At 33.5% G+C, this 24,674-nt stretch overlaps 1 protein-coding gene across 1 annotated transcript; it reads left to right on the top strand.

Moving 5' to 3' along the window:
* Window positions 1–11,202: 11,202 nt before the first annotated feature.
* On the top strand, window positions 11,203–23,143 carry LOC129290317 (brefeldin A-inhibited guanine nucleotide-exchange protein 2). Its single transcript, XM_054927056.1, has 10 exons — window positions 11,203–12,638; window positions 14,244–14,589; window positions 14,684–15,106; window positions 15,193–15,485; window positions 15,892–16,165; window positions 16,699–17,201; window positions 17,693–18,014; window positions 18,129–18,510; window positions 18,628–19,313; window positions 22,231–23,143. Exons 1-10 carry the CDS (start codon window positions 11,449–11,451, stop codon window positions 22,840–22,842), a joined length of 5,031 nt encoding a protein of 1,676 aa, XP_054783031.1. The 5' UTR covers window positions 11,203–11,448; the 3' UTR covers window positions 22,843–23,143.
* Window positions 23,144–24,674: the final 1,531 nt, after the last annotated feature.

Genomic DNA, 24,674 nt, shown 5'->3' with positions numbered 1-24,674 from the left:
TCAAAAATCAGATATATTTGATTGATTTTTGCATGAAAATATAAGAGAGAAAGAGGAGGAAAATGAAGAGCTCAATTTTGGCTTTGCTAGGGCATGATATTTGATCCCATTATTGATAGATTAGAGCTCCCAAACACCCAAGGTAAGATCATGGTGCCTTCTTCTTCCTTTCTCTCCCTCATTTATGATTGTTTATGGTAGGGTTTGAGTTGGGAGATGGATTTTTGATCCATAGGAGTATGGATCTAATTTCATTAGTTAAAATGAGATTAATGGGAGTGATTAAATGTATTGGAACACCACATTAATGATTTTACAAGTGGTTGGTCCATAGAAGCATTGAATGTCCAAAAATTGGCATTTATGAAGTAGTTGGGAGAGGTTAATATACATTAATGATGGTTTGAGATGTTATTAATGATAATATGTATTAATAGAATCTAATGACCCCATTGGATATAAATAGGTAGTGATTATGAGTCAGATAAAATAATGTTTATGAAATTTTATGTTCAAAAAGTTAAGTAATGATGATGTTCTTATGGTTTGGATGAATAAAGGTTCATTTTGGCACCATTCAAGCTTGTTGAAACTTTGAAAAGTTGATATAATGAGGGGTAAACTTTTGACCTCTCAAAGGTTTGAGGTAATTGGGGAAAACTTAATTTTTATAGTTGAATGTTAATTGTGTTTGTGAAATATGATATATGAGTTTAATTGATGATGTATATAGGCAAAGTGTTGATTTGTGAAATGGTTTCTTTGAAAGAAAACCTTGATTTTTGCCACCCTTGATGTTTTATGAAATTACTTGTGATTTATTACTATGGGTGGAGAATTGTGATGAATTATGTATTAAATTGTGGAGTATTTGTGTTATATGAGTTCACGTGTTAAGAAATGATTGTTAAAATGCATATTATGTGTGAAATATGCATAGATGATTATTGGTGGGAGTTTGTTTAGGGAGAGGAATAGATTGATTGAAAATCCACGTGGTATTGGCAATGACTATTGGAATCGAGAACTAGCCTTAGCACCGACCATTGGAATTAGGAGGTAGCCTTGTCCTATGGTTATTTTGGGATTGTCCCACTTGTTTTATGAGGGACTCGAACCTAACTAACTTTCACCGGTTCATGAAGAGACTACATTAGGGGTACGACACCCCATGCTTGTTAGTATTGGGAGAAACTGAATTACATAAGTGAGTGAGTTAACTTTAGCCCAGTAACTCCTCACAAGTGAAAGGCCAGGTTAGTCCGTGAAGAACGTAGCCATATGATAGCCACCGGTTTCATGTAGGAGGTAATAGGACGATATATGGTTGGCATATGATCATGCACATAAGTTTGGCCATATGGTTGTTAGTTTTATGGTTCGGCATGTGTTAAGGGTGCATGGTCGTTATTTTTGTGACCTTGAGTTATGTTTTTGAAAATAATATGATATGGTATTTTGTGACAAACCTGGTTACATGGTTATTAGTTTTGTGAACTGTGGCTTAATGCTATGTGATATATGTGTTTATGTGCATAATTGCATCTATTTACAATTAATATGTAACTGTAAGGTTTAAGTGAAACTTGGTTACTGAGTGGTTGTACTCACCCCTCAATTTTCAATATTTTCAGGACGTAGCTCATCAAATCCAAGTCAAGAAAAACATACTAAGGCTTAGGATTGGTACAATAAATCCTTTATATGCCTCTCTTTTGCTCTTTACATGTGTGTTTGTTAATGCCTTTGCCAACTAGGATTAATTGTCATGTTGGTGCACTACTTGCATGATTTTGTATTCAACTAGTGCATTTTGCGTCTCAGGTTAGTGAGTTTTTGTTGTGAACCTATAGATAGGGCCAAAATACTTATGCAAAGAGGAACATATGTATTTTTTAGAAATATGAATGAAGTGATTGATTTCATGCAACTTTTCCTCCCCCTCTATGTTTGTGAAAATTGGGGTTGAGTGGTAATTTTGTGAAATAAGTGTATTTGGTTATGTGTGGTGTCTCCATAAGAGTCTATTGAATGTGGTAGGAGGGTTGGTGTAGGCTATTGGCATGAGTGGTTGAGTTGGGACACCTCATTTGGAAGATTTTGTGAAAATGTGTCAAAATGGGTTTTGGTGTCTAACTTTTTATAGAAAATAAATTTAAGTGTGAAATCAGTGCCATTAGCTAGAGCTAGGAGAAAGCTCCATGTAGACACCAAAACCACCTTCATCGTCGGATGGAGATTTGGGAAGCGTCGAAAGTTCGCTCCCTATGCTATCAAATGACAGCACTGATCTGTCAAATTTTATGCAATACACCGCGGCATATGGCATAGAGAAGATACGCTGCGGCGTACGTCTCATTTCTGCATAGAATTTGTTTTTGAGCTTTAAAACTCATTAATTGGGTCTCAACTGATTTTTAAGCTTCTGCTTTGTTTTCAAAACTCTGATTTGGAGTCCTAAAATTATGTTTGAGGTTCAAATTGGCAAATTGGGATTCCTATGAAATAATTTTAAAACATTCTTCTTTTAAAATCTCGAATAACTATGATTTGGAGTTAATTATGGTTTATCCTCAAGGAGGTTACAGAGCCCCATTCCTCTGTAAGGGCATACCATTTTCAAAGGGTTTAAGGTGATTTGAACTTCTCTTCACCTTGGTAAGTCTTTAATACCTCTCCCTCACATCCTTTGTGTGAATTTGAGTTAGGTTTTTATGGTGGATGTTGATGGTTTTTGATGTAGGGATGTTTTGGCCGAACTCACATTAGTTCTAGTAGGAACAATGAAAGTTGTTATTTGTCTTTAAACCTAAGATGAAGGTTTATTTGAAGTCATATGGATGGGTCATTAATTTTGGGTGAACCTTAGAAATAAAAGTGATGATTGAAGATGTTAGGAGTTGTAAAATGATGATAGTTAAGCTAATAGGAGTTAGTTAAAGCTAATGGATGATTTTGTATGCTTTAGTTATAGAAAATATGAAAGTTTGTCTATTGAGTTATATATATATATATATATAGAAATTTGTGAGTTTAGATTGGATATTTGATAATGGTTGTTGAAATTATAGACTAAATCATGTTGAGAACAATTCGAGCACGAAGATGAGCTCTAGGAAGCAATCATTGATAGTCAAAGATTTTGAAGTAATTGGGGGAAAACTAAGTCTTACGTTTTGCTTATTTGGTTGGTTTGTAGGTAATAACTATCATTTATTCATATCATTTTTTTTTGTTTTTAACACTTTTTAGGGGTATTTTGTGCATATTAGAAGCATTTTACATCATCTTAGGCCAATTGTGTAATTTTTAGAACTTTTGGGGCAAAAGTGCTTTATGAAAGTTTTAAGCAAAACTATAATTTTCAAAAATAATTTTTGAAAAATAAAAAATTTAAATAATTTGATAATATTTAGTTCTTCATTAATTCCATGAGTTTAATTTCAATTAATTCAATTTAGATTGTGAGTTATTCACTAAAATATTATTTAAAGTACACATTTTTGGTACTTTAATTGTACTTTTTATAAACTTTGAAGGTGTAATAGGTTTAGTTTTTGTAACCAAGAACTCCTAGAAAACTTTTCATAACTAATTTCATCTCCTAATCTTCTATTTTATCACTTTATTTCACTCCATCAAATTTTCATAATTCATATCTAAGTTGGATAAATTCATAAGATACATAAAATTATTTGTGCACGACTTACTATTTAATGGGTTCATTATGTGTTTTAGGCCATAGGAAACTTTTGAATGATGATGGCAGCCCTTGGATGATCAAAAGGGCACAAATAGTTGATAAAATCTCAATAAAGTATAAGGATAGTCATAACAATTCAATCTTCCAAAATCAATTTCGTTTTTCTTTATTTTTGTTATACATTTTTCCATTATCTCAATCATATTATTATTTTTAATTTATCCTTCCATTTTTAAATTATTAGTTGTCTTCCATTTCCATTAATTATTATTTAAATATTTTTTTCTAAAATTCATGGCCATACATGAAATACTATGTAAAAATATCTTTAGATGCACATAAGGGTTACAACACCTTAAGGAACTTGAAGGGCATGAATCCTAGATCAATCATTTGGAACCTCAAACACCCCCAAAACATCATAATTTCATACAACAACATCATAGTCCTCTTATTCACAATTTTCACTCATTTTCATCATTTCTTTTAAGAACATCGATGAACTCTAGAACCTCTTTTACCATTCTTTCATCTTAAACCCTTTCATTTTACCATTCAAACCCACCATTCAACTCCCCTAATAGTCCACACCATAACCTACTAAAAAAATCTATCATCCACAGTGGTTTTCAAAGTTGGTCAACAATGAGAAATTATGGAAACGCTAAAAAAGAGTCGCTAGGCTTGTCTGCTCTTTTTAGGATGCATGGATGAACTCTTATCTCTTACCTTTTGTTAATTCCTTCAATTTTGATACTTATAATATTGTAGTGACAATGGTTGCTCGAATTAAACTTTGTGATACTTAGTTGAGTATTATATGAGGTTATTATGTTATTAATTTTCCAATAGAGGTGGTACAAGTTTGAATTTGGGGCCTTCCAAATTTAATTTTATTTAATCTCTTATTGTATTTAATTTCTAGTTGCCTTTTATAAGCTTGTGAGTCACGGTTATATATTAAGCATATTTAGGGTTGGCTAATCATTTTTCTTAATCAATTGAGGTCTCATTTGGTTAAGGTAAGGGCTAGAATTGGTAATTAACTTCAAATCAATTGGTTTTCTTTGAGCATAATTAGTTCTAGATGTTAACTTAGGATCTTAGTTAATCTAAAAGGCCTAAGAGTGCTAATTTCTAATGATTAGAAGAATGTATTTTAAACCAATTAGAGTCAAGAGAGAATTATTTAGATAGAGCTATGATAAGAGAGGCAGTGCATGTGCCTAGGAAGACCATCAATTTTCATTTTAATTACAAACTAATCAATTTTCCAAATTTATTAAATCTTAAAAAATACACAAAAAATAGTTATTTTTTAATCTTTACTTGTTTTAATTCAAATAATCAAAGCCACTCAAATTGTTAATACTTTTAATAGATTTAATTAGTTAAGATTTTAATTTTTAATCAACTCTATGAGAGATTCGACCTAAGTTGCTCCCTATATACATTAGGGTATTTCTTAGTTTAATTTGAGTGTTTTATGTTTGAAATTGTATGCAAGTAGAATTGATTTATGAAAATGATGTTATTTTTATGAAGATGCTTGTTTTGACTACACTGTGAAGTAGAAAATGTGAAATGAGCAATTATTTGTGTGGCATGATCATAGTGAGAGTTGGGAGTTCACCATAGGAGGAGTAGTGATTATTATTCACTTGGTTATTATGAATACCTTGGGTGGTCTTGGTGTTTAGTCTTGATTTGATAGCCCTTAATCACCTTGGATTAGATGTGGGGTAGGGCTTATGACACCTTTGAATTTGATATGGGAGAATCTGTTGTTTGAAAGTAAGCATGGTTCCTTTAGTAGGGTCACTTCGGTAGTCCATTTACAAGGACATAACTCTATTTATTTTAGAACTCACAAATTCAGTCGGAGGTAACAAGAATATGTAAAGGAGGTTAATGATCATGCATATTATTTATACATGTTGATTGGTTTTATTTGCCTACTTTGCATGCCTACTTGTTTACCTTACTAACATGTGTTTGATTTAATTAACTTTAGTTATTGAGTGGCTATACTCATCCATCTATTAATATTTTATAGGAGATAGTGTTGATAGGAGCAAGGGAGAGGCATAAGAAGCTAAGAACTAGTCATCTTTTTTTTTTGTAATGCCATTTATTTTGAATTATTATGTGTAGAAGAATATCATTGCCACCTAGGACAATTCTTTTGACATACTTGCACCATTGATATGTTTAAACACAAACAGTAACTATTTTGGTTTCAAGGATCCATCTTTGTGATATGATGTGATATGAAAATGAGACTGATGCTAATAGTTAGTTGATTGAATAAACTTTCTATAGGCATCTAAATTACGTCAATTGGATACTTGACAAAGAAATAGGACACGGTAGAAATGTGTCCTTAATTTTTGCACATGTCATGTAATCTCCACCATGCATCATAGTGCACAATACAGAGGCAATTGGTTGTGGCGCACGAGTGTTTCATCATTGCAAATCATTTCTATGTCATATGCCATGACTTATGCTCTATTGGCTACAACTGACATATTGTTTTTCAAGAAAATTTGCCTTTTAGGTCTCATTTTGATTTGTTTTCAAATCCTATTTGTTTTCCATTCTTTCAAACTTTGATATTTGTATATTTCTTGTCTTGGTTGATTTTAAAATGAATGTAAATAAATTAGGGTCATAATTTTCCAAGGTTTTACATTTAATAAACCTACTTGCAAACTTTTCTATCATGATAGTTTTATTTTTTCTATTATAGGACAGCTTCTTAACTATGTTTGTTTCTATTCTACCATGGTAGGGATCATTAAATCATTCGGCCTAAGGAAATGGAAGTTTGGATGGATGTGAATGGGTCTTATAAGAATAGAATCTCAAGATGTGGTAATATTATTAGAGACAGTAATGCAAACTAAATTGCAGGATATAATTCCATATTATGCAGTTTTCCCTTAGCTATCACAAAGGTTGTAATTCTTATCCAAGGACTAGAGCTTTGTAGATCTCTGGGTTACTTTAGAGTGAAGGCATATATGTACTATACTAAAGTGATATATCTTATTATGAGACTAGAACTTGATCAACACACATACAAAGACATCATTGATCATGCTAGATTTTTGTTGTTTATGAATAGTTTTATTTCCCTTGATTAGAGAAATTGGCCCTTATGCTTATTTACTTGCTAGTAAGGCCTCAGCTGTTACATGTCCTTTCTACTTTTATGATCAATCCCCACAGTATTATATAAAAGTGGTGGATGATGATATAAAACACGTTGTTGTAGCGACTTAGTGTGTGTTTGGTTTTTAGTTTGTCAAAAGTTCATTTGGTAAAAGTTAGTTTAATAAAAGTCAGTTGTTGTAACAAAATTTATATTTGGATATATTTTTTCAAAAGTTAGTTTGATACATTGAAAATTGTTTGGTTTGTGATAGTGAAATGTGCTTTTGAATGTACAATTACTAAAAAGGACATTGATTTATAATGATTTATAATTTTTATTATACAAATGTAATATATTTAAAATATTTAAAAAATAAAATAAAGATTTTAAATAACATAAATTGTGGTCTATAATGCTAAAAATTTTATCTCTAGTTATTTGTATTTTTTAATTTGTAATTTTAAAAGATGTAATAAAGATTTGTAATTTTTATTATACATTAATGCTAAAAATTAACATGATTAATTACTCAATTTATAATACTAAAAAAATTAATACCTAATTATTATTATTAAAATAATAATTATATTTTTAATGAATTAACTATTTTTAAATAAAAGAATAAGAGATTAAACTTAAGGTAGCATGGTCAAATAACATCCTACTTTTCAAATCCACTTTTCAAAAGTTTCAAATAGTTACGTTTCAGAAATTTACTTTCAGCTACTGTTTGAATGTATTTTTAGAATGTGTTTTTCTATAAAATGTTCTACCCAAATAACTTTCAACTTTCTGAAAGTAAAATTTTACTTTCTGAACGTGAAATGGAGAAAAATCAAATGGACCCTTAATCTTGTACTCTTTTTCAGGAATGATATCCAATTTTATTTTTTTTAAAAAAAACCTAAGCCTTTTCCTTTTCTAGCAAAGTTAGTTTTTTTTTATTAATTATTGTTAACTTTAATTATCATGGTAAAATTGAATTAAATCGTGGTGAATTTAGGAGACATTACATGGCGACGTCATGCATTCGAACCTGGGGATGGTTAATCTTTGGCATGGCGATGGTGCTTAGCTAGATCCAATTCTTCTTGAGCTCCTGGATTTCGAACATCCACTTGCAACATGCTCGCATTTGAACTCCTCCGTACGCAAGTTGCTTGATGTTGCTGCTATATAATGGCATTTAAAATTGATTCAAATCAATTAAATCAACTTGAACCAAACTTAGCCAATAATATCAACACATTCAAATTTTTAAATAAAATTTTGGTTTAGTATTTAATTTTTTTAATCTACTAATATTTAAATTCACAAAAGCTTAATAGAACTGACATTGCATTGGTGCCCCTAAAATATAATTCAAAGAAAAATATACTTTAATCATGATATAATTGTATGTATATTTTTAAAGTGGTGAATAATACAATTAAAAGAAGAAAAAGTTACAATATTTTATTTTCAAAATCATCCTAACATGATTGAATTAAACTGATATAAAATTGTCAAAAAAATAAAGTCAAATCAATTCATTCCACAACTATTCTAATTTTCTCTGCACAGATTAAATTAATTTGGTTTGGGTTGGTTTTAAAATTAATAAACAAAACCTTTGAACAACTTTTTCTTTTGGCCAACCTTTGAACAACTTTAACTATTAAAATAAATCAACAAGCTGTTTTTTTTTTTGGGTAAAAAAATAAACAAGATCTTAACTCATTGTGTTGCGTGGAGTCTCGTGGAAATCACACAATCTGCATCTATCCATGTGACATGACCAATAGTTTATAATTTTATGTTTGCGTCGATTGATTGATTTATTTGATTTTTTAAGAAACTTATATTATATTTGAGTATAATGGACCCAGAAAATAAGCCAGTGGAGCACAATTCTAAATTGAAATAGATATTATTTTTTTTTGTAAAAACTAATTTAAATATTTATTAAATCATATCAATGATAGATTTTAATAAATTAAGTACTGGAAAATAATGGATAAAAGATAAAATTAAATAACATAAAAACTATTCCCTCCTTTTTAAAATATAAGGCATTTTTAATAAAATCTCATTTCCAATAAAATATTTTTTTATTTTCAAACTAATTCTATCTTTTTATATTTACCCTTATTAAATACCTTACAATAAATATAAAGTCATTCATTAATAAGGACACTTTTGAAAAAAAAAAGATAATGATTACACCTCAAAAGACTAAAAATATCTTATATTTTTTAACATTCAACTTCTCAAAAAATATCTTACATTTTTAAACGAAAGGAGTATTTTTATATAAATAGTTTTTATATTTATAAAATGATGTTTTTAAATTTTTATTAAATAAAATCTATATACTTCTTTTGTATGGAAGATAAATTTTTTGTGATAAAATTTTTTTATAAACAAATTGTTATTGAGGGAGTAAGTTTAGATCACATTATTACTATTCAAAATTATATCACACGATATAAATAAAATTTTAGATCGTAATTTTTTTTACGGGATAAGTAAAAATTTTTAAGGGAGTAAGTATTTTTTGTATAGTGGTTGGCGCAATTGAAAATTCTGAGGGGCAATTAAAATTTTTAAGGTCGCTCTAAAATGTTCTCCGTGGCGTGGCATGTGGAATCGATTATTCTTATAAGCTTTTCTTTTTTTTTTTTTTTTTTGGACCAGCTCCTATAAGCTTGCACATTGGTACATCAATTAATTATATTTATTTATTATTCTTATTATTATAATATTTTTTTTGTGTGCAAGAGAAGGATCGAAAATTTATCTAAAAATTATTTATTTACCCTTTTTGTGGCCATCTCAAATTAGTATGGATTAATGATGACAAATCGGCAAAAAGACCTTTTTGTAATGTAATAAATAGCTCAAAAATGAAATGTGATGTACAACTTACTAGAACTTTTTCCTACCTTGAATGCAATGTTACAGCTTAACAGTTTGGAAAATGCAATTTGAATATGGATGAAATGTTTTTCAAATTACTTGTAATTTTAGATCGTCAATTTTTTTTTTATGTAACCCAAAGCAAATTTATCATCAAAAATAAAAAATAACAATAAAATCTTTTGAATTATGTAAATGACATTTTGATCCTTAAAAATGTCATAATTCTCTTGAAGTCTCTTGAGACTTTCCATTATTAAGAAATTAATATAAATGACTAAATTATCCTTAATTTAAATTTGCAAATTACTGTTAAATTTTTGTAATTTTAAGAAGAAAAGTTGTGAATCATAAAACAAAACTTTTAAATGAGAATTAATATTTGCAACACTTGAGAAATATTAAAATTTTAAATGCGAGCTTCCAAATTGTTGTTAAATTCTTGTGATTTTAAGAACAAAAATTATGAATCTTAAAACAAAATTTATAAATAACAATTGATATTTGAATTAAAGATAATTTGATTATTTACATTTATTCCTTAATGATAAAAAAGTTTCTAAAAACTTTAAAAAAATTATAATATTTTAAAGGATCAAATATTATTTATATAATTTAAAAAAATTTTATTATTATTTTTGTAAAAAATAAAGCAAGTGCCCCCTCACATCTCCAAACAATCAGTGCAAGGGGTCTCCTAATGGGCTCAAGCATAAGAATATATTTATCATTCAAGATAATTCCAAATTTGGCATTCCCACATGTTACTTCCTTTTAAACATATCTCACACTTTAGATGACAACTTTTGTATCTTTGATCAACTCCTATCTCTCACAGAAGAGGCAGTAATTAATAAGAGAGATCCTATTATGAATCATGATATGTTGTAAACTTTGAATTTATATTTGAACTTTTCAATAAAAAAATGTCTCACGACACCAATAATAATTGGATGTAGCAAAAGGAATGAGTTTCTCTAAATTAATATTCAAATTTTCACTATAAAAATGTTCATATTTAATGGCTGGCCACTGAACTACCCAGTACTCAATCAGGACGAAAAAACCAAAAGAAAATAAACATGTTTCACACAATCTGTCACTCCTCGTTTATTAGTTCCTCAATTTTTATTTATAACTAATTCGTTCAAGTCCCCGTCTAAAATGAGCTTTTGTTTCACCTAGTTAAAAAAAATAAAAAGGCTTTGCAATGAGAATAGGTAGAAAACAGACAAAAAGAATTGTGAAGACACAATCCGAGATCTGCACTTTATTAAGCCATCTTACTACAGGGGCAATATCTTCGTAGCCCGTAATTACCCCTACTTTATCAATTTTATTACGAATTAAGCCCCCTTCTTCACCATGAATGGAAGGGTGTTTTGGTCAATTCATCCCTAATCTTGGACCTTCGAAAAGCGAACCTAAACGAGATCTCAAATCTGACCCTTCTCCTTCCTTACGATCAGATCCCTGAACCTCAATTCCTCCTCCATTGCTCGATGAAAGAATCGAGTGCCGTAGTGGAGCTGGGGTGCAACCGCATAACTCACTGAGTTAACCCGCTGCCATTGTTGAAGCAACTCGCTGAGCTCATGGAAAGATCTTAGCTTGAAGCGGTCCTTTTTCGTTCTCCAATTTCGAGATCCCAACTGTCACTGAGTCAAAGCTCCTTTCCAGCTCGGGAATGGCTTCTTCGGAAGCCGATTCCCGTCTGAGTCAGGTCGTTATCCCTGCCCTTGAGAAAATCGTCAAGAACGCTTCCTGGCGGAAGCACGCGAAGCTTGCTCATGAGTGCAAATCGGTTATCGAAAGGCTAAATTCGCCTCAGAGGCAGGAGTTGCCTGGCTCACCCTCCGATAGCGAACCCGAGAGTTTGGTGCCGGGGCCACTTCATGACGGTGGTCCTGTGGAGTACTCGCTTGCGGAGTCGGAATCGATTCTTAGCCCTTTGATCAATGCGGCTAACTCTGGGTTCTTGAAGATCGCTGATCCCGCTGTCGATGCTATCCAGAAATTGATTGCCCACGGTTACCTACGCGGCGAGGCAGACCCCGGAGGGGGCGGTGCCGAAGCTAAGCTCTTGGCTAATTTGATTGAGTCAGTATGTAAATGCCACGATTTGGGAGACGATGCGATGGAATTGTTGGTGCTGAAGACGCTTTTGTCTGCTGTAACATCGATATCTTTGAGAATTCATGGTGACTGCCTGCTCCTCATTATAAGGACATGCTATGATATATATCTTGGTAGTAAAAATGTGGTGAATCAGACGACGGCTAAGGCGTCGTTGGTTCAAATGCTAGTGATAGTGTTTCGGAGAATGGAGGCCGACTCTTCCACAGTCCCAATTCAACCAATTGTAGTGGCTGAGTTAATGGAACCTGTTGAAAAATCCGATGCAGACAGTTCAATGACGCAGTTTGTGCAAGGTTTTATCACGAAAATTATGCAGGATATAGATGGGGTACTTAACCCTGTGACGCCCGGTAAAATTTCTTTAGGTGGACATGATGGTGCATTTGAGACCACTGCAGTGGAAGCCACTAACCCTGCGGATTTGTTGGATTCTACGGACAAAGACATGCTAGATGCGAAATATTGGGAAATCAGTATGTACAAGACAGCATTGGAGGGAAGGAAAGGTGAGTTAGTGGATGGGGAGGCCGATAGAGATGATGATTTGGAGGTTCAGATCGGAAATAAGTTGCGGAGGGATGCATTTTTGGTGTTTAGAGCACTTTGTAAACTATCTATGAAGACGCCCCCCAAGGAGGCATCTACTGATCCGCAGCTAATGAAGGGGAAGATTGTGGCACTAGAGTTATTAAAGATTTTGCTAGAGAATGCTGGAGCTGTGTTCAGGACTAGTGAAAGGTATCAGTACTTACCGGTTGCTTTCTTTTCTTTTCCTAGACGATAATTTTCTTGGGAACGTTCTTAATGTGAGCATTCTTATTTGGAAGGGGAAGATTGTACCTTGGTCTAATTTTATTGATAGGCAGCATGCAGTTCTGCATTTAGCTTAGTTTTGGACGTGTTAGACTCCACTGCATTGTCCAGAAGTTCTGTTGAATAGATATCGCTTCCACACTTGTATATTGAACTATTTGAAATGATATCATAATGAAATTGTCGATGACCATTGGAGAGGAGCATGATTATACAGTTTATGCATAATTAAATAAAGGTCATATGTTGGTAACAATAAAAGATCATTAATTAGGGTGGTTCCTGAGTTTTGTAATTGATATTTATGCAGTTTTTCATTGCCAATATGAGTGAACACCTGTGTCATTCTGACCAGGAAATTGGGGATTTTGTTTAAATCTTTTAAATAATTCCAAATTTATGGGCTTCCAGAATTCAGATGTCAGCAACGCCCCTTCTTTCCTTGTTCCTTTTCCTGCTGCTTTTATCTTCTGGAATAAGCAATCTGGACTTGTTAGAGGCCTAAGGCAGAGGCTATTTGCATGCTGTGACAGTACAGCAAATGTAGGTCTGTTTTCCTTTAATAATTAGTAAACTTCCATTGATTTACCAGATGCCATTTGAAAGCATCTAGTTGAGGAAATGATTAAAACCAATAAAAGTGCCCCCTCTCCTGGTCAATACATATAAAAATGCCCTGAATGTTCATAAATTGCACCACTTTGGTTTTTGCTTTTATATTTTCCAGTGTACTTAGACTACTAAATGAACATTTGGATGAATGAATGCATAATGGGGTAAATTTTTTCCTTCGTTATTTTAAAATCAGTAAAACTTCTTTTGATTTGGCCCATGCAATTTAAAGCTTCCTTTGTTCTCCTATCTATTATTTCGAAATCAGTAAACTTTATTTAGTTGAATAAATGACTAACTCCTTTATAAAATGCCCGTAACTGTTCAGAAATTGCTGCACTTCATTCTTTGCTTTAAGTTATTCTTCTGCTTTGATGTTTAGCTCCTACAAGTTTCCTTAAATGATGACGAAGAATAGTAATATTTGTGTTTGCTTGTGATGAAACAGGTTTTGGGTGCTATCAAGCAGTACTTATGTTTATCGTTGTTGAAGAACAGTGCTTCAACTCTTATGATAGTTTTCCAGTTATCTTGCTCCATTTTCATCAGTCTTGTATCAAGATTTAGAACTGGATTAAAAGCAGAAATTGGAGTTTTTTTCCCTATGATTGTTCTGAGGGTTCTAGAAAATGTAGCTCAACCTAATTTTCAGCAAAAGATGATAGTTCTTCGTTTTCTAGAGAGGTTGTGTGTTGATTCACAGATATTGGTGGACATATTTCTCAATTATGACTGTGATGTCAATTCATCAACATATTTGAGAGGTGAGGTTTTCCCCCAAAATTTGGTTTACTTTATATATTATATTTTTTAGCATTGCATTCCTCGATCAATTTTGAAACTATTTCAGCTGGTGTAGGTGTGCTTGTCATTCAATACACTCATTGCTTTACTGTTTAATTGTTGTGGTCCTTGTAGGATGGTCAATGGACTTCTTAAAACTGCTCAGGGTGTCCCACCTGGTGTAGCGACTTCACTTTTGCCCCCTCAAGAGGCAACGCTAAAATTTGAGACCATGAAATGCTTGGTTGCTGTTTTAAAATCAATGGGAGACTGGGTGAACAGACAATTGCGCATTCCAGATCCTCATTCAACCAAGAAGACTGAAGCTACTGATAACAACCATGAAGCAGGAGGTCTTCCAATGGCAAATGGCAATGGAGAAGAGCCTGTTGATGGATCAGACTCTCATTCTGAAATCTCTAATGAAGGTTCTGATGCTTCAACCATCGAGCAACGCCGGGCTTACAAACTGGAACTTCAGGTGAGCAAGTGCATGATGTTTTGAGAATAAATTATGTCTCTCATAATGCTTTAGCTTTTCATCATCCATGATTTTAATTCTGAGTTTATGGCAGGAAGGTATATCCCTTTTTAATAGGAAGCCTAAGAAAGGAATTGAATTCCTCATCAATGCTAACAAGGTGGGTAATTCACCAGAAGATATAGCTTCTTTTCTAAAAGATGCATCTGGGTTGAACAAGACTTTGATTGGTGATTATCTGGGAGAAAGGGAAGAAATGTCCTTGAAGGTTATGCATGCATATGTTGATTCATTTGATTTTCAAGGAATGGAGTTTGATGAGGCAATCAGGGCTTTTCTTCAAGGGTTTAGATTACCTGGTGAGGCCCAGAAGATTGATCGAATCATGGAGAAGTTTGCAGAACGCTATTGCAAATGCAACCCTAAGGCCTTTTCTAGTGCTGACACAGCTTATGTCCTTGCTTATTCTGTCATAATGCTTAATACTGATGCTCACAATCCTATGGTGAAAAACAAGGTGTGCTTGTATAATCCTTATATTAAGGCATGTGTGATTATGATTTCTATAATCCTACATGTGTATCATACCTTTTTATCATGCAGATGTCTGCTGATGATTTCATAAGAAACAATCGAGGTATTGATGATGGAAAAGATCTACCAGAGGAATACTTGAGGTCATTGTTTGAAAGAATATCTAGAAATGAGATCAAAATGAAAGATGACAACCTAGCTCCCCAACAAAAGCAGGCTGTGAACCCTAACAGACTGTTAGGCTTGGATACTATCTTGAATGTTGTGATCCGTAAGCGTGGGGATGACAGTCATATGGAGACCAGTGATGATCTTATCAGACACATGCAAGAACAGTTCAAGGAAAAAGCTCGGAAGTCTGAGTATGTACACTCATATTTCCTGTTTACTAGAAGAGATTCTTCTGTCCAAAGTCTTTCCCTGGTCATTCACTCTGTTTTTTCCGTTCTCTTTCTGGCATGAATATCTTCTGTCTCCTGTTTCCATTTAACTCCAGGCTATTTGTGGGTGGGTCCTACAATTCTTATGGGTATACATCTGTTGCCTTAGATGTCAATTTTTTTCCCAAAGGATAACGTATGAATCTGACACATTCAAAGCAGTTTTTTTTTTGGTTGAACTTTATTCTTTTTTATGGCGATTACAGTACTTTTTAAATTTTGTTGATTTATTCTAATTTATTGCGGTTTCTTACAAGGTTTTAAAAAAAAATAGAGAAAAAAAATTCTTATATTTCCTTCTTTGTGTGTATTCTATTGCAATTTGTAGGTCAGCCTATTATGCAGCTACGGATGTGGTAATCCTTAGATTTATGATTGAGGTGTGTTGGGCGCCAATGTTAGCTGCCTTCAGCGTTCCTCTTGATCAAAGTGATGATGAAGTTGTAATAGCTCTTTGTCTTGAAGGCTTCCGCTGTGCTATTCATGTTACCTCTGTAATGACCATGAAGACTCATAGAGATGCTTTTGTGACTTCATTAGCCAAGTTCACCTCCCTACATTCTCCTGCTGATATTAAACAGAAAAACATAGATGCTATCAAGGTTAGCATACCTTTTATTTTCCTCCCTTTACAAGGTTAGAAATTTTTACTTCTCTTCTAGTTGGTTTATGTGCAACGTAACAAACTAAAGTTATTATCAACTGTCAGTTCTCCTTTTGCTTAAGCCTTAATGTTCTTTAAGAGTTGTAGATTTAGTACCTACTTCAAAATGCTTGGTGATTTTTAGGATCGAAAAAGCCCTTCCATGACATCTTCAGGTCATGTTTGTTCTTTTTTGGTTCATACATTTTTAATATGCTGATCCATTTTCATTTTCATCCATGATCACTAGTATATCCTTTTTTATATTCATGTCAAGGTTCACTTCAAGAAATATGCTATGTTTTTGTCGCAAAATGGATTTTTGTTTGTCCAAGCACCTTAATCGCTACAAACTGAAAAAGAAATGAGTTTTGTAATGTCTGAAGGCACAGTACGGGCCATTAAATATTGAACCTCATGTATTCCTGGTACTTAAATTGAATGATACTTTATTGTGGATGACTTTGGATTTCCCATTTTCTTTATGGATAGGCTATAGTTACTATTGCTGATGAGGAGGGGAATTACTTACAAGAAGCTTGGGAGCATATCTTGACATGTGTTTCCCGATTTGAGCATCTACATCTTCTTGGAGAGGGGGCTCCACCTGATGCGACATTCTTTGCCTTTCCTCAGAATGATTCTGAAAAAGCAAAGCAAGGAAAATCAACCACTCTTCCTGTTTTGAAGAAGAAGGGACCTGGGAGAATGCAGTATGCCGCTGCCACTGTGATGCGGGGTTCATATGATAGTGCTGGTATTGGAAGTAACACTTCTGGGGTCACGTCAGAACAGATGAACAATCTAGTTTCTAATTTGAATATGTTGGAACAAGTTGGAAGTTCAGAAATGAATAGAATATTCACTCGAAGTCAGAAGTTGAATAGTGAGGCCATAATTGATTTTGTTAAGGCTCTATGCAAGGTCTCCATGGAAGAACTGAAATCTCCATCTGATCCACGGGTTTTTAGTCTTACAAAGATAGTTGAGATTGCGTATGTGTTTTCTTTCTGCTATTTAAATTTAATACATGCTCCTCTCCTTGTCCTTCCTCTTAAGTCTTGATCTGTTTGGGCAGGTGTTAAGATTATTCTTTTTTTCCAGAAAAGTAAAATCAACTGCTCTATGGCTCAGTGTTCTTTGAGGCAATTGCTACACCCCCTCTTAATGAGTAGGCTTATTAACTTTTTGACCCTTGCTCTCTGTACCTTGCCTCATCGCCTCATTTACACAAAATCTATTATGCAAAACTCTATATGGTTTGTTCAGTCAATTCAATGAGTTGGCCTGCTAAACTAGAGCAAATGTCTCATGGAGTACATTAAAAAGTTGGGGATTATTACAATTGCCCCCAAAGATTAAATATGTGAAGATGGCAATTTGATTAAAAAGCTGGGGGAGGGGGTTAGGTATATTATGATGGAGTTTATGATTCCTTGATTTTGTATGCTTCTGTTAAACTTTTGGCATTGTCATTGCTTAACAGGCACTATAATATGAACCGCATCAGGCTTGTGTGGTCTAGCATCTGGCATGTTCTCTCTGATTTTTTTGTAAACATAGGCTGTTCTGGAAACCTTTCAATTGCAATTTTTGCAATGGATTCTTTGCGTCAATTGTCAATGAAGTTTCTGGAGCGTGAGGAGTTGGCTAATTATAATTTTCAAAATGAATTTATGAAGCCTTTCGTCATTGTTATGAGAAAGAGTAGTGCTGTTGAAATTAGGGAACTGATTATCAGATGTGTATCTCAAATGGTTTTATCTCGTGTCAACAATGTCAAATCAGGATGGAAGAGCATGTTCATGGTAAAGTTGATAAATCCCAGTCGTTTAGATAGAGCTTCTATTTGAATGCAATTTTTAGTTATGATGTCTGCTAAAGTGTCTCCTTTTGCTTTTTGTTTGTGGGCTTGATCTCAGGTATTCACCACAGCAGCTTATGATGACCACAAAAACATTGTGCTCTTAGCTTTTGAAATAATTGAGAAGATTATTCGCGATTACTTTCCTTATATCACTGAGACTGAAACCACCACCTTCACAGATTGTGTCAATTGTCTAATTGCTTTCACCAACAGTAGATTTAACAAAGAGATTAGCCTAAATGCCATTGCTTTTCTCCGGTTTTGTGCAACAAAACTAGCAGAAGGAGACCTTGGTGCTTCTTCGAGGAATAAGGACAAGGAAACATCTGGAAAGATTACTACACCTTCACCTCGAACAGGAAAAGAGGGGAAACACGATACTGGAGAGGTGACTGACAAGGATGATCATCTCTATTTCTGGTTTCCTTTATTGGCTGGTGAGTATAGTGTAAGATTTGTGGACATGCTTATATCAAATTTATTTAAAAAGAAAATTAAGGAGCTTAGCTTGTGAGTTGTAAATTGTAATTATTGATTTTTGTAAATATGTGCAGGTTTGTCTGAACTTAGCTTCGATCCTAGGCCAGAGATTAGAAAAAGCGCCTTGCAAGTTCTGTTTGAAACATTACGTAACCATGGCCACCTCTTTTCACTAGGTTTATGGGAAAAGGTATTTGAATCAGTCCTATTTCCCATATTTGATTATGTGCGCCATGCTATTGATCCTTCAGGAAGTAGCGCACTAGGGAATGAAGTGGATGATGAAGGTGAGCTTGATCAAGATGCATGGCTTTATGAGACATGCACATTAGCCCTCCAATTGGTAGTGGATCTTTTTGTTAAATTTTATGATACAGTCAATCCACTTTTGAAGAAGGTTCTGATGCTCCTAGTAAGCTTTATAAAGCGCCCTCATCAAAGCCTAGCTGGCATTGGTATTGCTGCATTTGTTCGTTTAATGAGTAATGCTGGGGAGTTGTTATCTGAAGAAAAGTGGTTAGAAGTGGTTTTGTCGCTAAAAGAAGCAGCAAATGCAACACTTGCTGACTTTTCGTTCCTTGAAAATGGCGAGTTATTGGCTAGACATCAAGAGCATGATTCAGCTGCTGATGAATATGACAATGAACATGTTGAGTCTGGCTCTCCTGAGGATAATTCAGAAAGGCAGAGGACTCATCAACTTTATGCATATTTATCAGATGCAAAATGCCGAGCAGCTGTTCAACTTTTACTTATTCAGGTAGATTCTCAATCTGTTGCTCCAAACGTGGTTAAAAATTAACTTTTAGGGGGGGGTGAAGCAGTGTCCCCAGCGAATACTGTAACATAAAAAGCGCACTAGTTGGGACCCATTGGGCATGCTTATTGTTGAAAAAGTACAAAAGTAAAAATGAAAATAAAGAGTACGTTTTTGGAAGTTTCTGTTGTTTGCCCGAAATCCAATTAAGCTTTAACATAGTAGTAAAAACATTTTATTTTCAATCATAGGGATAAGAAAATTGGAACTTATCATTCAAGTTGAAACACAAGTAAAAAATTATTATTACTTTTCTAAAAGTGCCATTAGTCATAATCATCAATTACGAACATATCCCAATTCAACATAGTCGTCATCTTTCTCATGCTTTAATTTTGCCACGATCTCTCTTTTTTGTCTAATTTGATTGTATTGTATATGTATGTATGTGTTTATATTGATCTAAATAGTTTATACGCTTGTGATTTTATTTTTTAAATTTTGTATAAAATTTAAGATTAACTAGTGAATATCTAAAATTGGTAATACCCTTGAAACAATGTTAGTTGCAAAGTCATTTGATTGGGTACGTTTAGGGCTATTCACAGGTATGGACAAGCTGGCCTGAACCCCTGCCAGCTGCTTGTCCCAGATAGATAGACTGTGAGATGCATTTTAAGCCTCTGTGGCTGACCCGATGATGAGAGCATGCCTTTTCCCAAAAAAAGGAGGGGTGGAGAATGAGGGAGAAGAGGAAAAATTCAAGCTTATTTGAATTTAATGAAGAATCCATGAGGGGGAAAAAAATCAAAACATGTACTGTATTCAGTATATCTTTCTAAATCAAAACTACTAGATCAATTTCATCCTTCAAAATGAAAACAAAAAATGCCCTCCAAGCCCCAAGTTGTAGGTTGGCAGATCCTATCATCACAAGAAGTTAAAGACGGTTTCAATAATATGAGGAGAGGGCAGTCTAGACGAGCTGGTGGCTGGTGAGGATCTTGTTGGATGGCAGCCAGATGGTGATTAATGAGAGGAGAGAGTGAAGAGAGAAGGAGGGGACGAGACTGTCCAATGAAATTGGGAGGAGAAAAAGAAACACCAAGAAAAAATTGAGAGGAGGGTTTCTGATTATGTTATTATTAAGTTGAGATTTTATATAAAAATCAATAAAAAAAAATGTTCAACTTTCTTATCAAGGACTTGTAAATTTAATAAAAACTTTGCCACTGAACACAGAGCAGGGTACACCACATAGTATGGGAAACAAACATTATACGAAATTTTATTCATAAAGAGAATACAAAGATATATGGATTGGAACGGCAAGCCTGAGGCCCTGCTCGTAGCCTGTCTTGGCTGATACAATGCCTGCCCTTTTTCTTGCCAGCCCTGTTTTGTAATTTTTCATGCTGGCCTGGTCTGAATTGATTGGGTCACTTATAAACCCTAGTTACACTGCAGGGTTTGCCTTGACACTGCTAATATCTCCTCCTGCTCTTGTACTCCCATAATTTACACTTGGGGGACACCCCTGTGGTCAGTGGCGGAACTATGTCTTAATTGGAGGGGACCGTGGCTGCCCCCACCCCCCCTCCCAAAAAAAAAAAAAGTTCTGCCACTTCAATATGCATCTATAGGAAATTGCTAGACATATATTCTATTAGAAATAATAATTTCCCTTCACCTATTCACGTATAATATTATACAATTATGGAAAGTTGTATTTGATGGTTAATGTGGCACTGCAATAAGATATAGTTAATGTAGCACTTCATGGGTACTAAGGTTTGAACTTCACGTTAGAATAAGAATGGATAGAACTTGTAAACTCAGCCTTATATACTTCATATAATTTCTAATTAAATCTTTTATGATAGAGCACAATGGCGTCTTGCAATCCATGTAGTCGACCCCACCTAGTAGGATAAAGGCTTGTTGTTGTTGTTGTTGTTGTTGTTATACTATAATGAATTATTATTAATTTAATTAATATATTAAGACTTACTATTCATGATTTGACTAGATATAAGTATATCACTAAGTATACATAAGGCTAAGTATATAAGTCTTTTGAAAACTACAAATTTTTAATAAGAGTGTTGCCTATCATTTTTTTTATGATTAATACGTACCTTGTGATACTATTTATAAGTTCAAAAGAGAAGAATTTTTCGTTTCTATTTACAAGGTATATCATTGACTTTTTATTGCATCTTTTTACCCCTATTAAGTGTTAGCATGTTTAATAAAAGCAAAATTGAAAGCTTGTTAAATTTTTAGACTGATTTAATAAATTTTAAAGTTTTCATGGACTTTGATGAAATATATTAAAAATGATTTATGAATAAAATTGGAAGGAACATATAATTGCACTTTATCATTTTTTAAAGTTTCTTCATATATTATATGATTATATGTAAATTATTTTCCATTAAAATTCCCCCCCACCCACCATTGATGCTGGTTCTGCCACTGCCCATGGTGGTTTTTGGCATTCTCAGTTCCATGTCAATTTGAATTATTTGTCTCTGAAAAGTATTGTTATTGTAGGTCTAGTCAAACACAATATTGTTGATGAGATTGCTTATTTGATGATTTTGTGAAATAAGAATTGTCTTTCTGGTTACAATATAGTCTTTATGCATCTTCATCTGAAATATAGTTTCAAAACAAGAAGAAATTCATTGTAAATCCTGGACGGGCCTATGCTTTCTATGTTCACGGATATGTGATCAAGATCTTGTGTTATTAATATTTAACATTAATTTAGATCTAAATTTTCTTGACCCTGGGATTGTATAAAAGCGTGCCTTGTTTGAATGCATGTTAATGTGCACTGACTATCGCAATCATGCATGCCAGTAAAAGGCATTCATTTGTTTATTGAAAGATGTAAACACTCTGGAATTGGCAGGCGGTGATGGAGATCTATAACATGTATCGGTCTCACCTTTCGGCCAAAAACATGGTTGTCCTATTCGGTGCCTTGCATGATGTGGCATTGCACGCTCACAAGATTAACAGCAACACTAGTTTACGTTCTAAGCTTCAAGAATTTGGCTCAATGACCCAAATGCAAGATCCACCTTTATTGCGCCTTGAGAATGAATCCTACCAAATATGCCTCACATTTTTACAGAACCTTATTGAGGACAGGCCTCATAACTATGAGGAGGCTGAGGTTGAAACTCATCTTGTCCGACTTTGTCAGGAGGTCTTGGAGTTCTACATTGAGATTGCAGGTCTCAGACGAACGCCTGAATCATCTCACAGTGGACAGCCTCATTGGTTAATTCCTTCAGGCTCTGGGAAGCGACGAGAATTAGCCGCTCGTGCACCTCTTGTTGTGGCTACCCTTCAGGCCATAACTAATTTGGGAGATTCTTCATTCGAGAGGAACTTGGCGCATTTTTTCCCTATTCTCTCAAACTTGATAAGTTGCGAACACGGCTCAAACGAGGTCCAGGTAGCTCTCAGTGACATGCTTAGTTTAACAGTCGGTCCTGTTTTGCTTCGTTCAAACTGATATTGGCCATGCATGCATTTCAAGGCGTAGGATATTTTTTTTATTTTTCTGGGTCTGAGATTTTTTTTCTCTTTGTTTATATTTTCCCCTCGCTTGCCTCTACTTTCTCTGATATAGTTTGATAGTAGTATATGAAAAAGATGGTAGCAGTTTTCTTGTAGCTGTACCTTCCAAATCTTCTGTATTTAGAATTCTGTGCATTGACGCACGTGGTTTAATGTTGTACGCTTACTTTTTCCTCATTTTTGACATTGAGCTCTACTGTAGAATGATACCTATAAAGCTTGAGATTTTCTTGATATATTATTTGATTTAGTTAATGCTGGCTAGTGATGCGGAACTTCACTCCATTTCCAAATATTTTATTATGTGTGCGTGTGTTACAACTTTATGTAGTTTCGGTAATACAAAATCTGTTACCGAAATTGTATAACGTGTTGTAATACATGAGCTTGCTATTGACAACCCGAATTGATAGCCTCTTTTGGGTGAAGATATTCGAGCCAACTTATTTTTATGGTTTATCTATGATATGATTGCGGAGCTATATGATATTTAGAAAGAAAAAAAAATAATATCTTATGTTTTCCCCCTTTTTGACTTCATAAATGTAAAAATATGTAAAAAAAGTTGTATAATCTATAATGTGTTGAGGCTGGCTCATATGGGCGACTATATATATTTGGTACAGTTAATTAGATTTTTTTCCCCTGTTAACTTGGGCTAATAGGTTGTTTAATGATTTGGTCCATAACTCTTCAAATTTGTGGGTTTAAACTGTCAATGTAAAGAGTTTATTGATTAGCTATTTGCAGATATCTTTATATGCTATATTTAAGTTTGTAAGCATATCTGAATCTTAATGAGCTTTCGAGATTTGACACACTTGGAAGGGAAGTCCAGAAGAAAACATTTTACATCTATATATATATATATATATAATTCATATAAATATGGATTATTTATATGTTGAAGTCAGAAACAGTAGTTTTTCTAAAACTTTGGATAAGGCATTGATCCACAATCTAATTATATATATAACTCCGAGTGATGTACATCACATTGATAAAGTTAGCAAACAAGTTGAGGCCGCAATATTGTCTCAATAAATAAAGTTACATTTAAAACAAGTCCACATAATTTTAGAAAGACAATAATAAGAATATGACAACACGGATGCATGGGAAAACCTGGGATCAAGTATATGATACAATGGGCTTAAATTAATCAAGGACATTGGAAAGTGAATGGATAAGAGATAATAATAATATTATTATTTCTTTTCTCTTGGGAACTGAGGAAAAAGGAAAGAGATGGAAGTGTCAAGTGTATACTTCTTGTCCTGAAAAATTCTTAAAGTAGACCTGAAGCTGGCACCACATCATTTGTGGTCCAGCCAACTAAAATATGACATGCCATCAAATTTAATATGAGCTGGCACTAACTTGACTTTTATTTAATTTATATATATATATATATATATATTTTTTGAAAAATAACTACAATTCAATCCATTTTGAATAGAATATTTTATTCTTCTTTTTTCCCCCCATCTCAGCTCTCTTCTCTTTCTGTCAGTGACATAGGGAAGCTCTCATATTCATGGTCTGAGCAATAACTTGAGTCTTGAAGGCTCAAGTTAACTCTAGTGAGTTCCTACTTCCTAGGCTTGACTCTGATTGCTGCTAAAAGTGATAGGGCCTGTTTGCATAACGTTTATAATCATAGAGGTTAAAATTATAATTTTATAAAAATATATTTAAACACTCCTATATTAAAATTAATTATGAATTTAAAATTATATATTTTAAAAAAAATCCAAACATCCATAT

The sequence above is a fragment of the Prosopis cineraria genome, unplaced genomic scaffold, assembly GCF_029017545.1.
Source record: "Prosopis cineraria cultivar Desert tree isolate PC_DT_omini unplaced genomic scaffold, ASM2901754v1 PC13, whole genome shotgun sequence".
NCBI classification, from domain to species: Eukaryota; Viridiplantae; Streptophyta; class Magnoliopsida; order Fabales; family Fabaceae; genus Prosopis; species Prosopis cineraria.
The sequence above is the reverse complement of the archived record's forward strand: the minus strand, read 5'-3'. Positions and strand labels throughout refer to the sequence as shown.